The sequence below is a fragment of the Polypterus senegalus genome, chromosome 15, assembly GCF_016835505.1.
Source record: "Polypterus senegalus isolate Bchr_013 chromosome 15, ASM1683550v1, whole genome shotgun sequence".
NCBI lineage: Eukaryota > Metazoa > Chordata > Cladistia > Polypteriformes > Polypteridae > Polypterus > Polypterus senegalus.
Window position 1 is genome coordinate 5,317,945 of NC_053168.1, and position 16,169 is coordinate 5,334,113.

The 16,169-nt window shown below is 43.8% G+C and overlaps 1 protein-coding gene across 2 annotated transcripts in view; it reads left to right on the plus strand.

The window, feature by feature from the left end:
* Positions 1-5,057: 5,057 nt before the first annotated feature.
* dync1li1 (dynein, cytoplasmic 1, light intermediate chain 1) overlaps positions 5,058-16,169 on the plus strand; it is a 61,089-nt gene continuing 49,977 nt past the window's right edge. The window contains exons 1-4 of one of the 2 annotated variants that reach the window (XM_039736532.1): positions 5,058-5,208; positions 5,370-5,443; positions 11,627-11,743; positions 11,904-12,134. In XM_039736532.1, the coding sequence (XP_039592466.1) occupies positions 5,099-5,208; positions 5,370-5,443; positions 11,627-11,743; positions 11,904-12,134 (532 nt within the window). In that variant the 5' untranslated portion in view covers positions 5,058-5,098. The remainder of the gene's footprint in view (positions 5,209-5,369; positions 5,444-11,626; positions 11,744-11,903; positions 12,135-16,169) is intronic. The other variant, XM_039736531.1, reaches the window with a different exon arrangement.

Sequence of the window (16,169 nt, forward strand, 5' to 3'; positions counted from 1 at the left end):
GGTGAGACACACAAGGAGGAGTAAAGGCGTAGGAGGCATGCTGAGAGTCAGCTTTGACATGTATGAGCATCAGATTACCTTAAGGGCTCATCTGAGGTACGTAATACACCTCCAGTCTGAGAGAGGGCGCTGGTGCTAAGCATATCCTTTCCCTATCCATCCACAATGGCAAGAAGACACCAAGTGAGGGCAGCTGGCTCCACCACTTTTTGTCACAGGCCCATAAATTCCAAGCCACCTGGAAGGAGATGTCTGTTGCTGACCGGACAGTCCGTGAGATGAAGCTCCTTAGACAGGCCGAGAGCCAAAAAGGAGAGACGAACTGGAGAGCCCATGAGAGGCAACCTTTGTTTTTTAACTATTAATCACACCATCGAGTAGTCTTTGTGTTTGTTGGTATACTTTAAAACTTTGAAATTAACAGGGACACCCAAGTTGGTGCCCGCCCCCAACATCTCACCTGGGTTGATTGTCATTCCTGTCACGATCGTACCTTCAAGGACAGGAAGTATACAAGTGCACAGGAGGTGAGCAAGAGGGCCTTGAAATGACAAAGTCCAAGAAGCAGGCTTCACAAGAATGTGCTGGATGATGGGAGCGCCAGGCAAGAGAGGCTCAGACACACGAGGGTCCTGAGGAAAGACATGTTGGGTAAGAGATATCGACTTTTTTTTTTGATGATTTTTTTATTTGATTTATTTATTTGATTTAAAAAAAATTGGAAGAGGATAGCAAATTAAAAAGGCATAATCATATATAAATTTGAATCTCCTCCCACCAGCAATAGGTCAAGTCAAGTTGGGGGGGTATGCACTGGTACAGCGCGTTGTTGCACCTACCACACAAGGAAACAGCTTGGGATCCCTGTTGGCAACCAAACGAGGCAGACACATGGTCTAGTCCCACCCCACGGAAATGACCATCTGTCACAGCCAGGTGTTACGTGGGCATCCGCTCGGGTCATCAATAATGAGGGTCCTCTTGGGGAATCACACCACATGGCTGTAGTGCCATAACTGACGCTCTCTCGCAATGCAGGTCATGTGCCTCATTTGGGACTCCGTGAGCAACACAAAGTCAAACCTGTGGGACCCATGGATTCTCCGAAGAGACACAGTACTGAAGGAGTCCAGTCTTCACCTCAGGTCACTGGATAGCAGCCATGTCTGGCAACTATATAGCAAGACAAGAAACACCAGGACTATAACGACTTGAACCGTCATCCTTTTGTAGAGATATCAGGACCACCACAAACCCCTTTCCAGTGACCTCATGACCCCCCATGCTCTCCCAATCTCTCTAATAACTCAACAGGAAGAGTCACCAGTGACATGAATGTCACTGCCGAGATAAGTAAACCTCTCGACGAGGTCGACACTCTCACCGCAGACAGACACGCTGCTGATGGCTGCGCCTGAGTGGTCATTAAAGGCCTGGCTGTTGGTTTTTATCAGGACCCTCGCAAGCCCAGACACTCAGACCCCTCACTCTGTCTCTTAAGAGCCCCGATCAGAGCTTCCATTGACTCTGCGAACGTCACAGCATCGTGGGCAAAGTCAGCATCAGTGAATCTCTCTTCACCAACAGACGTCTGTGGTGTTATGGGTCCACAGCTCGGTGAGCAAAGGCCATTTAAATAAATAATCACCGCGCTCATGGCTTCGTGAGGGGGCGTAGTAATCGTAGCAAGCCACGGGGCGATCTGCGCTGTGTGGGCGTTTCTCACCGAGTGCACAGGTGAGGAACTGCCCACATCCATGATTGTTCCTGTGGCTAATGTGCTGCAGCTGCTATGGCCCCTCGTAATATAAAAGAAGCGCGAGTCGGCTGGAAGGGAGGAAAAATGAAACGAAAAGGACGGAGGTTACAGGGAGCGAGAGAGGAAGCAGGTTGGTGCGAGAGAGACACACGGAGTGTGTGGTGAGCGAGCGAACGAGCGCTCGTCGGCAGCTGCGAGGAAGCTGGGTGTTAGGCCGACACCCAGGTGTTGGAGTTGGAAGGCGCTGCTGCTGAGCGAGCAGGTAGCGGGAGTGACCAGGGAAAGGCGACTTGCCGCAGAAGGCCGGAAAGGCAGCGGGAGTCGCGAGGCTTGGTGTTACAGTCCTTGGTGTGGGCGTCCTGGAGACTAAGGAGTCCAAGTCTCAGGCCTGGGATGAGTGCCAGACCGAAGCCAGGATCGGGAGGTCTCCAGACCTGTGTGTGAGTGGAGAAGGGCAGCTGCAGGGAGCGTCATCTCATCTGTTGCATGGGCCCGTATGGGAGAAGCAGGTGAGACGCCAGCATAGAAGAGCACTGGGTTTGTTGTTTTAAAGACTGCTTCCTGTAGGAACGTTTTAACCTCGATTTTAAAGGATTGTGTTTTTTCTGTTTTTACCTCCACGTGTTTCTTTATTGGATTATTTATTTGAACAGTTTTGAAAGCACTGCACTTTATTTGAACACTTTGTTTTTTGATTGTCTTTTTAATAAAAGCACTTTGCACATTTATACCATCCCCTTGCTCAATTGTTTATTGCCTCAACTGTCTAGCTCATCGGTGATATTACCGTCGATGGTGGGTTCAAGGGCTTCCGAAACAGTGATGGGAGCGTGGAGCCGAACCCACATCGTCACAATGCCCCACAGCCAGCGGACCCCATGACCTTACCAAACACCCAATCCATGCAAGCACTGAACAGAGAAATAGCAGAACGCACTGCTGACGGACCCCAGAATCAACTGGGAAAAACGCAGAGGTCCTGCATCCACTCTGCACAACAACAACAACATTTATTTATATAGCACATTTTCATACAAGGGCGGCACGGTGGCGCAGTGGGTAGCACTGCTGCCTCGCAGTTAGGTCACCTGGGTTTGTTTCCAGGATCCTCCCTGCGTGGAGCTTGCATGTTCTCTCCGTGTCTGCATGGGTTTCCTCTCACAGTCCAAAGACATGCAGGTTAGGTGCATTGACGATTCTAAATTGTCCCTAGTGTGTGCTTGGTGTGTGTGTGCGTGCCCTGCGGTGGGCTGGCACCCTGCCCGGGGTTTGTTTCCTGCCTTGCGCCCTGTGTTGGCTGGGATTGGCTCCAGCAGACCCTGTAGTTCGGATATAGCAGGTTGGATAATGGATGGATTTTCATACAAGGGCGGCACAGTGCCGCAGTGGGTGGCGCTGCTGACTCGCAGTTAGGAGACCTGGGTTCGTTTCCTGGGTCCTCCCTGTGTGGAGTTTGCATGTGTTTCCTCCCACAGTCCAAAGACATGCCAGTTAGGTGCATTGGTGATTCTAAATTTTCCCTATTGTGTGCTTGGTGTATGTGTGTGTGTGCCCTGCGGTGGGTTGGCACCCTGCCCGGGATTGGTTCCTGCCTTGTGCCCTGTGTTGGCTGGGTTTGGCTCCAGCAGACCCCAATGACCCTGTGTTCGGATTCAGCGGGTTGGAAAATGGATGGATTTTCATACAAACAATGTAGCTCAAAGTGCTTTACATGATGAAGAAAGAGAAAAAAGACAGTAGTCAGAGTACCAGTGTACAGGCCGGCCATGATATCCAGCAGCATTGAGGGGGATCCTGCAAAGTCTCAGGATGTCCCACAGGCAGCTCGATCAACTGAGTTGAATGCTTTATGAAAATCAACAAACATTGAAAAGGAACTATACCGATATTCACATTTGTGCTCCATGAGAACCCTCAGTGCCAGGATGTGGTCGATGGTGGACGTCTTAGGCGTAAAACCAGACTGCTCCGGTCGCTGGTAGGGTAGCAAGTGATCACAGATCAGGACACCGGCAACACCCTGAAAAAAACATAAATGTATTCTATTACTGTTCTTTGACAGGTAATGTGACTAGTTTGTTATAAATATTGTTTCCATTTTTTCTCTAAGACTATACAACAAAAAGTCAGAATCCTTAAAATACATCTTGAAACGCTTGCAAATCTGTTTAAAGTAACTTTGGGAACAAAAAGATGCACCATATGTTGCCCTTCATCCCTACAAAACAAACTCTCATCATCCTTATTGATATACTGTATAAACATAGAAAATGCTTATTTAACGTGATAAAACTTAAGAACAATTTTAAATGATTGTGCTTTAATATTATTTGGCTACTTTTCTATTATCGTGATGCCCCCACTGTCTTAAATTATTAGACTCGCCTACTCCAACCACAAATACTAACCTTAAAGTTAGTGAGGGGGTAGCATAGTTACCTATAGGTCCCTAATGTTAATATCCCGTTTAAACGGTTAATTGAAACGTTATTTGTAATAAATGCCATGAATTATGCGTCTATAATTTTTCTAGCACATTGGTCTTTGTGATATGAAAGGGAAACCACAAAAGCAAGAAAAGCATCCTGATCCCATCTAATCAATACTCCGGATTTTGAAGACACGACATGGCCCGTCAAACACTAAATAATTACGAAAGAAAAAAAAAACTTCGTAAACTAGCTGTGTTAAATTCACGCTCCTCACAAAAAAAATACTTTGTACATGTATTGACATTGTTAACAGAGTCGCCTGCTAGTCTGGTCTGCTGAAATAAAGCGCTGACAGGTGGAGTCCGTATGCCACACTCAGATAACAGGTGGTATGCAAATAAATATCCGGGTCCTCCTTCAGCAAGTCTCTCGCTCTGACTCGTCAAAAGTGTAACAGTTCGGAAAAGAAACTGATTTTTGTATTAACTGACGCCCTCGTGACCTACGGGTGTCTGCGACAAAACGCCTACAAATAGCTGAACGTATTTAAATAAACTGCATATGTTTTACGTGGTAATATTGACGTCCTTATTAATCCTCCCCTATCATCAACCAACGTGGAGTGGTGAATGACAACGATTTTAACCAATCATTAATGAAAGGGAGGATTTTTCAGCCAATCGAATTACCTCTGGACTGAGACATAAACAAACAGCTGTCAGATGATTTTAACAGACACAGCCATTGGCAGTTTAGTCAAAGTCGTGATCAGAAGGCAACGCCTCCTTTTGGTTTTGCTGTGTAATTGCTGATTGGACAAGGCTGTGTCGCTTGAGGCGGATCCATACTATTGATTGGTCAATAAACCGCCGCCCGCTTCAGCCGCAACATTAGACCGCCAGTAAAGATGGCCGCCTTCGGAAGAACTGGCTCGGCGTCTTCCACTTCTAATATAAATAATAACAGCGCCTTGGAAGTGACAGAAGGTGGTGGTGATGATGAGGGACAGAACTTATGGTATGCACGTCCTTTTGTTACTGTGCTTTTCATTTCTTTAAGAGAAGTTCACTTTTGGGTTCCGCCGTGTGTCACCGTTGGAGCAGCTCAATGAATGACAGTTCCCGTTATGATATGCATTTACCATAAATAATTGTTGACTTATGATTCTTGATATGCAGGTCTTCTATCTTGAGTGAGGTCACCACGCACTCGCGCTCCAAGCTGCCTTCCGGGAAGAACGTCTTAATTCTGGGTGAGTAATGCTATGTGACGGTTTTGGTGGTACAGCCCGGTCTGTGATGTGATTATAGCGCACTGCTGCGGTGCACGCACTGTCTGTCTGTCTGTCTGGTTCAGCAAACCTGTCGCATCAGACAACCAAGACGAGATATTTAAACTGGTGTTCCTTTTCTATTACGTATAAGCAGTTTCGTTAGGGATGGACGCTCGCAGCGACTTCCATCACGCACTCGATTGACCTGCACATATGTTCTGCGCAAAATGCGGGGCTGCACGGTTTAATCCCGTCTTACTGTCTTAATTGAAACGTTTGTGTAGTACTTAATGCTTAAAGGGGAAGGGGGCTTAACGATTGCCCACCAGCTTGTCTTCAGCCTGCCACCTCTCTTTTTTCTTCTGGCTGCTTTATCATATTCTTGTTTTTCCTTCATGCACTTTTAAAAACCATTCTCCTTAAGATTAAAACCACCATAAAGTGGTTGGTGTGAAGCCTGCAATTAGTCAGTCCTTTATTTTATGTAGATCTTGATGTAATACATATCACAAGGCAATTTGCAAAATCGGTATCCATGCAAAACAGTTTGGTGGTTTATTGTGTTTTTCACTGAATGCCGGTGCAGAGAGCTGCAGCGGAGTCTCGGGAGGGCTGGGGATTAGCACTGATGTCCAGATTCTATTCAATAACGATTTTATCTTGATTGAATATTTTAAGCGCTGGCTCTTCTTTTTTTTTTTTTTTTTTTTTTTTTTTTTTTAGCGATTACCTAATCATGCATAGAGAACATAAATACGAAAAATTTCAGTAACTATTTATTTGAAGGGTGTCTACATAGTGACTTCATAACATAACATGTCATTCCATGGATATGTTATTTAAGAAGCAATACTTGATTAGTAATGAACAGCTAACCTCAGTATTTGCAAGATTTTAAACAAAATACTATTGCTCTTTTAATAATAATAAAATCTTAGCACTGCACTCATTGTAAAATCACCATAATTTATCAAATATACAGCGGGAAAACTAAGTATTGAACGTATCCATGTTTGTCTTGGTAAATATATTTCTAATGGGGCTACTGACATGAAATTTTTACAAGATAGTGGTAACAACTCAAGTAATCCACACATGCAAAAAAAAAAAAAAATCAAACCAAATAAGTCCATACATGTACAGTATGTGGAATGACACAGGGAGTAAATATTGAACGCATGAAGAAAAGGAAGTGCAAAAAAGGCTTGGAAAGCCAAGAACGCATGCTGACATCTGTCATTCCTGATAGCCCCCTATCGGTGCAAATGAATATCAGCTGGTTAAGTCCTAAATGATTGCCTATAAAAAGGTTTCTCATTCCCAAGATGTCGCAGAAGAAGCATCTCATGATGGGTAAAAGCAAAGAGCTGTCTCAAGACCTTCACAACCTTAGTGTTGCAAAACCACATTGGCATTAGTGACAGACATATTTCTAAACTTCTGAATGTTCCAGTGAGCAGTGGGAAGTACATCATGTCACCAGGTACTCCTTGCAAGATTTTTGACAGAGGAGTCCAAAGTATAATCGGAACAGTTATCCAAGAGCCAAGGACCACTCGACAAGAGCTTCACAAAGACCAGTCCAGTAAGTCATGCACTACACCACCGTGGCCTCTATGTACACTGCTCAACATGCAAGACTCCACTGCTGAAGAAAAAGCAGGTTGAAGCTCGTTTTAAAGTTTGCTTCACAACATTTGGACAAGCCAATGTAATCCTGGGAGAATGAGTCTGGTTGGATGAGCGCCAAATGGAACTCTTTGGATGTCATTGGAGGAGAAATGGTGCTGCACATCACACCAACACTGAACAGACTTCATATAATTGAAGGAAGGATGAATGGAGAAATGTAGCAGGACATTCTTGATACAAATCTGCTGCCATCTACCAGGATGCTGGACATTTCAGCAAGACGCAAGGATCCCAAACACTCGGCCAAGGAAACGCTCAATTTGTTTCAGAGAATAAAGATGATGATTAAAGCTGCTGGAATGGCCGAGTCAATCACTTGACTTTAGTCACATTGAAACTCTATGGAAAGAACCGAAGAACCAAGTTCATAGAAGAAGTCCCCAGAACCTTCAAGATTTGAAGACCGTTTGTGTGGAAGAAGGGGCCAAAATCCCACCTGAGCAATGCATATGACTCGTTTCTCCACACATGGGGCGTCTTGAAGTTGTCATTCCCGACAAAGGCTTTCCTATTAAGTATTAAATACATTTCAGTTATTGTGTTCAACACTGATTTCCCTGTGTCATTCCATTTTATTACACCACTTTAATTTATGCACTTGTATCTATCTCTTTGTATGTGTGAATTACTTGGCTTGTTAACAACATCTGGTGAAAATTTTCACGTCAATAACCTCATTAGAAATATATTTACTGAGAAAAACGTTGACATGTTCAATACTACTTTTCCCTGCTGTATGTGTTGCCACATCAGAGTCCATGCATATTATGGGGGCCCTTGTTTTAATGCAATACATTGACATCTACTTTATTAAACATTTATATCCTCTTGTGAGTGTTAATCGAATATTGCTTCTTAAGGAGAGAATGCTTTTCAGTAACCTTTTGTGTTATGATTCTCCATGCAGACACACTTCAACTAACCTGTTAGCCGCATTGCTTTCCACTACTGGACATTTTAAAATCTTGAATTAGTTTAAGTTCAAAGATAACTCTTCCCACTGTGTGTCTTTCTGTAATTCTACATGTTAAACATGACTGCTATACGTGAGCAACTGAAGACATGTTAATCAGTGGTTTAAAAAAAGGTGTCCTCGCAGTTTCTTCTCGGTCAAAAGGAAGCATTTTAAAATCTAAGGTCTAGAGCTGATGGTTGTTGACAGCAGTGTGAGATGAATGGAAGGTAAAAGACAAAGAACAAGACATTGTGACTGACGGCACCACTAATATATGATCCATGCGGTACAGCTTATGGCGGTACTTCATGTCGGGTCATCTTGCTGTCTCAGGCTTCCCTGAAAATTCATACTGTCGCCTGCTTGCTTGGCTGGGTGTGGCGCACTGTTAACTTTTTCCACCGCAGCAGTACAATTAGCCACAGGCTTAAAGAGAAGCAACGTTTTATTGGACTTGGCAACACACAAATTTGTGATTGATGCGGTCACACAATGGAACGGTACATTGCACATGCTTGAAAGGTTTTATGAAACGACAGCCTGCCATCTCGGCAGCTCTGCATATAGATAATGAAGACTGGCATTCAGTGCTGTTGTCTGCAACCCATCCACCACAGGTGCCCAGTCGCTTTTAATGTAGTGACATGTGTCGCGGGGGAATCTGCTGCTGCCCTTGATGTCCAGCTTCTCTTTCCATATAACTGAGAAACATGGCGATGCTTTGCTCAAGACCTTCATAAAGCCTCAGTACAATAACTTCACTCCTTTGCTTTCTGGGTACTATAGCATACCACCATTCCAAAGCTTATATCGTTTGTCAAACGCTCTCATTTTCAACAATGGTGTAGGCAGTGGGTCCCAAACTTGATCCTGGGGACTCACTGTGGCTATAGGTTGTTAGATTTGTTCCAACCAGCTTCACAATCAATGATGATAATTGATAAAGTTATCAATCATATGGACTTGCGCTCCACACATAAAGGTGCTACATAACCTGACAGTCTGGAAGCCTTCTTTAATGGCTTCTTAACACTGTTGGGATTTATTAGAACATTCGAAAGATTTAGACAAGATCAGGCCATTCAGCCCAACAAAGCTTGCCAGTCCTATCCACTTATTTCTTCCAAAAAACATCGAGTTTTGAAAGTCCCTAAAGTCCTCCTGTCCACCACACTACTTGGTCACTTACTCCATGCGTCTCTGGTTCTCAATGTAAGGAAAAACTTAAATAATTACCCTTCACAAGTTTCCAACAGTGTCCCCGTGTTCACTCTTGCTGGTACCCGTCTGTCACAAATCACTCCTCACACTCTTCTCCGTCCTACCTGCACTCTCTTCTTTACTTCTCTTCCACACTCGCCATTACTCTGTACTGTTGATCCCAAGTATTTAAACTCCTCCACCTTCGCCAACTGTGCTCCCTGCATCCTCACCACTCCACTGACCTCCCTCTCATTCACATATCTGTATTGTGTCTTGGTGGTCCTACTGACCTTCATTCCTCTTCTCTCCAGAGCAGATCTCCACCTCTAAGGAGTATACGTTTATATTCGTGACTATAAGTTTAAATTACAGATGACTATCTTCCTGTTGTAATTCATACTTTTACCTTTGAGACTGATGCTATTTCATGAGCTTCCTTAATTACGCTCTTGAATTTACAGCAAACAAGGGCAGAGCTACTGATGGAGTGTTGAGTTTTCAAAAAGAATACTAAATTAAGAATTTTTAATTTCTTTTTTGTAGCTTCATTAGGTTGTGCTGGGGTTCCATTCACCGCTGTCTTTATGTTTTGCGCCTCAGATTTGTGCAGAATTTCTTTCAGAGTGCTGCGTAAACAGAAAGGGAGAGCTCTTTGATCAAAAAAATGACTTGTGCAGACAGGGCAGTTGTAAGCTGGTGTGCAGAACTGTGCCGTGTTCATATTCCAGTCTATTCCATTCTGAAATTCTCCAGTGGCACATAAAGGAAACCAATGCTGTTGTGAATTTGCTTTGTGTGATACATAATATTTGGGCTGAGTTTTATCGGTTGCATAAATTGTACATTTTGCATAGGCTGTTTTTCATGTCATTTCATTTTCAAATTGGATGTGTCTTGTCAGACCAGAGCAGGTCTTTCTGGGAGGTTTCAGAGGCAGACTAGAAGAGGTGATTTCTGTGGCATATCTGGTTTCTGACACTGGGTTTTGTTCTAGTGGGCAGTGTCTAAGATGCCCAAATGACATTCCCCGTTGATTTGCCAAGCTATCTCAACTGGCTTGTCTTGATCTAAAGGATTAGTGGCTCTATTGTGGAGGTCATTCCTAGACTTTCAGGCTGCTCAAACTGTAGCGGAGAGTCTCCATGGTTTTTGTCCTTTTTGTATTCATGGCCTTGCTCTTTATTCTTTAACCATACACAATTTAAAAAAAAAAAACTGTTAAATTTACGGTAAATAACTGGCAGCTGGGGTTACCAGAATTTTACTGTTTTTTAAAAAAATAAATTAAAAAATAATGAATTAAAAAAATAATAGTATAACTTTTGTGGAACAAGCCCCGGACACAGACAGACGGACAATGTTTGGTCACCCAACACACACATTTATATACAATAATATTTACAGTTCAGGTGCACAACCCAGTGCTCCAGCACCAGTCCCCCAGTCCAGGCCTCTCTCCTCAGTGCCTCTGTTCCTCAGGCCGCCTCCACTCCTCTCCAGCAAGACTCTTGTCCCCTTCCGCCTGACTCCTGTCATCTTATGGAAGGAGGCGGCCCCTTTTATACATGTCCGGATGGGCTCCAGGTGCTTCCCGACACTCCCCTGTGTGGCGGAAGTGCTGGCTGAACACCCAGAAGCACTCCGGGTGTCCCCGGTCGTATTCATCCCCAGCCCATGCCCCCCACCCCCGACACTTATGGGTGTGGCAGAAGTGCTGAGGTCCAGGGCTCTCCAGGCACCAGGGCGCCCCCGGCGGTGACCACGGGGCCTCTACAGGGTTGAGCTTCCAAACCCTGCACCCATGGTCCCCCAACGCAACCAGGGCGGTCGCCCCCTCGTGGTCTGGAGGAGGCATAAGCTCTCCTGTGGTCCTCTCGGGCTTCCTGGCTGGGTACCACCCCCAGCCGCATGCCACACTTTGTAGTAAATGACTGCTTTTTCCTTACAGCATGTCCCCAATGGAAGTGAACATTTCACCATAACCTGAAATCCATGCACTATAATAAATATGCCAGCCATTAAACCATTCGAAAATATATTGTCTGGATCTAACACCAGTACACAGTTTGCTATTGGTTGTCATTACTTTAGTGATTTGCACAAACGCTGAAGTGTGCACATGCCGTTACTTTGCTGAAGCATTATGGGAAATGTTTTTTGCAACGGGAATAATCGGCTGTAAAGATCCACTTATCTTTAACAATTGGCCAATTTTTTCCCCTTTATGTAACACTGTAGAATTTTATAAAATTATTGTAATTTCATGTGTTAAGTTTACCTAAACCATTGAAATATGACATGTTTACCACTAGGGGAAGATGGTGCTGGCAAAACCACTTTGATGGCAAGATTGCAAGGCATTGATGAATACATGAAAGGAAGAGGACTGGAGTATATGTACTTTACTGTACATGATGAGGACAGAGATGGTAAGTGGCCACAAAACATGATACTTTTGTTATGTAGCTACAGGGGTTGAAATCTGAACCATAACTTTTATCTCTCTATCTAGCTATCTCTATCTATCTCTATCTTGTCTTTTTCCCCTCCCCTGTGTTGCACACTATAGTAATGGTTCTGTCTCCGTAGATCATACTCGTTGTAACGCTTGGATATTGGACGGTGATCTCTACCACAAAGGACTCCAGAAATTTGCAATACCATGCAGCACCTTACCAGACACTTTAGTAATGTTGGTTGTTGACATGTCAAGACCATGGACTGCTTTAGATTCTTTACAGAAATGGGCCAACGTAATCGGAGAATATATCGATAAACTCAAAATTGCTCCGGAGGAAATGAAGGAGATGGAGATGAAATGTGAGTATTTCTGTAAATGTGGTGAATGCTGCTGTATTCAAATTGAAAAGTAAAGCTTTATTGTATATTTTAGATTTCCGTCTGCTCCTGTCTAATTCCTGAGACTTGGACAGATTTTTTTTTTTTTTTTTTTTGTTTTTCCTTACAGTATTTTTTTTTGTTTGAGGTTTGTCTCAATTTGATGGCTTCCTACTAAACCTATGTGGATGAACTGTGGCAGTGTCTTTTAAAGCCAGGTGAAACGGCAAACTCTTTTTTTTTTTGTGTGTTTCCCTTTTGTGGAGCAAAGAAATCGTAACCATACTCTGACCCCAGGATGTACGTGTAAACCCTCAGTTAGTGTACAAAGAAACACAAATAAGGGTCAGAGTGGCTGTTGGCCTCAGTGATTGTATTATGGAAAAAGTTGGCCTTCACTAGTGATCCCTTCTGTGTCCATTACTTCTGTGATAAAGGCGCTATGTGGCGCCCGACCCGGCACAGACTGACGCAGAGGCATGTGTAAAATAACACAAGCTTTTATTTTCTTTTCAGCCGTGGGCCACGTCTTCCCCGTGTCCCACAGGCCCAACACAGTCCCAAAGCACTTTACACACAATAGCAACAGCTCTTCACCTTGCACCACCACTCCTCCCAGGCAACCTCGTGCTCTTCCTCCCAATTCAGGCCTTTGAGTGGTGGAGGCTGGCCCATTTTATAGCCCACTTGGAAGTGTTCCAGGTGTTTGACCACCTGGTCCTAATTGCACTTCCGGGTGGGGCTGATGACTCGTCCAGCCGGGTTCTTGAGACTCTGCAGCACCCCCTACCGGCCATCCCAGCTCCCAACCAGGCTGTGGAAGACTCCATCTCCCATGGAGCCAGGTGGGAGGCTGGGGAATCCTCGTCGGCCTGGGAGGCTGCCACCAAGCGTCCCGGGGGAGATATTGAGCTGTCCAATGTTGCTCCCCCGGAACATATTTAGCAGGGGCTTCCCGGCCAGGCATGGAACCCAGCCATCCATCATACTTCATATACTTGTGTACATAGGGAAGGTATTATGACCGTGTCCGAATTATTACTTCAAGTTTTATAACAGATTTATCTTTTTGTAGGCACCTCTCAACATATTTGGGTTGTCAAGATTGACTCTCTGAACATAAATCAAAAAGGAATTGCTTTTAGTTAAGCTTGGCACACTTATCGTTGTAAATGCATTTCAAGAAACTTGCCTTTGTTATAAATTTTATTGTGCCTGAACATGGTTTACAATGTAGCAGCTGTTAGGGTCTTTCATGGGGAAAATGTGGAAACCTTGCTGGCCTTAACGCAAGGAGCTTGTTGAGCGAGCCAATCGTGCATTGACGCTCTACCCTTGTGTGTAAGTAATGGGTTTGGGGGTGGGGGGGGAATCGGGAGTGGTCTCTCTCGACTTTCTCATATACTCAAATATGGGGATGGATATTGGAGTAAACCGTATTTATATATTATGTACATTAAAGAACCATCAAATTAATAATATATTGAACAGTTATTTTAAAAGAGGAGTTCAAACTCTGTAGCTGCATAAATAAACGGTAAACCTTAGACCATTAGAACACTCTAGACGAGAACAGGCCATTCAGCCCACCAAAGCGCGCCAGTCCTGTCCACTTATTTCTTCCAATTAAACTTCATGTTGAGTTTTGAAAGTCCCTAAAGTCTTACTGTCCACCACACTACTTGGTCACTTATTCTAAGTGTCTATCGTTCTTCGTGTAAAGAAAAACTTCCTTATGTTTGTGTGAAATTTACCCTTAACAAGTTTCCAACTCTGCAGCTCCATGAATAAAAGGTACAGTACCACTTCCCATTAATGGAAAGAGCTCAAAAGTTGATAGAAATCTACATTTTGTGCCTAATACAGTGGAACCTCGAGATAAGAGTTTAATTCGTTCCAGCACTGAGCTCGTATAGCGAATTTCTCATATCTAGAACAAACTTCCCCATTGAAAATAATGGAAATCCAGTTAATCTGTTCCGCACCCCCAAAAATATCAACATAAAAATCAATTTTCCTAACAAATAACACTGATAAATAATATACACAAGTGGAACCTCGGTTTGCAAGTAACTTGGTTTACGAGTGTTTTGCAAGACGAGCTAAATTTTTTTTAATTAATTTTGACTTGATAAAACGAGCAATGTCTTGCAATACGAGTAGTATGGATACACTTTGTCTGCTGAACGTCATGTGATCATAACTGAGCTGATGGTTCTTCTCTCTTGTGCGCGTCTCTCTCTCTCTCTCTCGCTAGTTCGCGCGCGCGCGCGCCTCTCTCTCATTGGATGGTGTTGGTCGTCTGCTATCTTCAGATCTTTCCACAGATTTTCCATGTGATTTAGGTCTGGGCTCTGACTGGCCACACAAGGACATTCACTTTTTTCTCCTTCAGCCACCGTGTGGTCAATTTTGCTGTGTGCTTCGGCTCGTTGTCAGGTTGAAAGGTGAACATTCTGCCCATCTTCAACTTTCTGGCAGAGGGTAGCAGGTTTTCCTCAAGCATTTTTGTCAGTATTTTGCCCCATCCATTTTTCCTTCTACCCTAACAAGAGCCCCAGGCCCTCCGCAACAGGATGCTGCCACCTCCATGCTTTACTGTAGGTATGGTGTGTTGTGGATGGTGAGCTGTATTGGCGTACCATTTGGTATTGAGGCCAAATTTGATTTTGGTCTCATCTGACCATAAGACGTTTTTCCACTTGGCATCAGAATCTTGAAGGTGCATTCTGGCAAATCTCAAACGAGCCTTAATGTGGCCTTTCTTGAGAAGTGGCTTTTTCCTTGCGACCCTCCTGAACAAACCACAATTGTGGAGCGCTTGTGAAATTGTTGCCACATGCACACCATTAATGACCACTCTTTGCCATCAAATCCTGTAACTCCTTCAAAGTGGCCTTTGGCGTCTCGGTAGCCTCTCTTACCAGTTGCCTCCTTGCTCTTCCATCCAGTTTGAAGTGACGTCCGTCTGAATCCAGGGAGGGTCCTAGTAGTACCAAACACTCGCCACTTTTTTTTTTTTTTTTTTTATTATGGACTTTACTGAGCTCCTTGGGATTGATAAAGCCTTTGAGATGGTTTTTGTCTCCATCTCCTGCCTTATGTCTGACCACAACTCTGTCCCTGAGATCTTTTGAAAGTGGCCTGCCACCCATAGTCATTAGTTTGCTGTCAGTTGCAGTACCAAGAAAGGGAATGAAGGCTCCAGGAACAGCTTCACTAATCACACTCATTACAACTGATCACAGGTGGAAGGAAGCCAGTAACCGCAATGGAAATGGTGGGCACTGACACCAGAGTGAGTATGGGGGGGAGGATCCTTTATTCATCTCAGTATTCCTTGTGTTTGGGGTATTTTTTTTTTTTTCTCCCCCCATCTGAACTGTAGCGGTGATATCTTTCACTTGGATGTTGTAGATTGCATTGAGTAAGTAAAGCTGGAAAAAAATATTGGTGTATGTGTTTAAGGCTGTAAAGCAAAAAAAAATGGGAACATTTCGAAGGGGGGGGGGGTTCTTTTCTATACCCATTGTAGCTCAGAGGTGGTGAAATAATTTTGTCACATTTGTGTGTGTGTGTGTGTGTATTTATTTCACAAAGCTTCTATGATTTGCTTTGGAAACTTAAAATGATTTTAAAATGGTATTTCAATATTTTCCCCCTAAATTGCACTCGGGTGTAAAAAGGTAAAATGTGCTGTCATTGTGGTCTGACACTTAAAAAAAATTAATGCAGCCTTACCAAGACTGTTGAATTTTCAAATTACAGGCATGGGATTGTAGACTTGTATTGAAGTTTTATTTGCATGTCCTTAAGGCAGGCAAATTCCTAGCACCTGATGTTGTTGTTCTTGTAATGAAGTATTTACATATGTAAACATTTTAGAACATCTAGGTGAGTCTGTTTATCATAGGTGTTTGAGGGGACGCTGACTCAGAATTGCAGTAAATGACATCGGTATTGAGGCAATTTATCGAGATCCAGTAATGTCTCACCACTTGCTTTATGGCTCTGAAT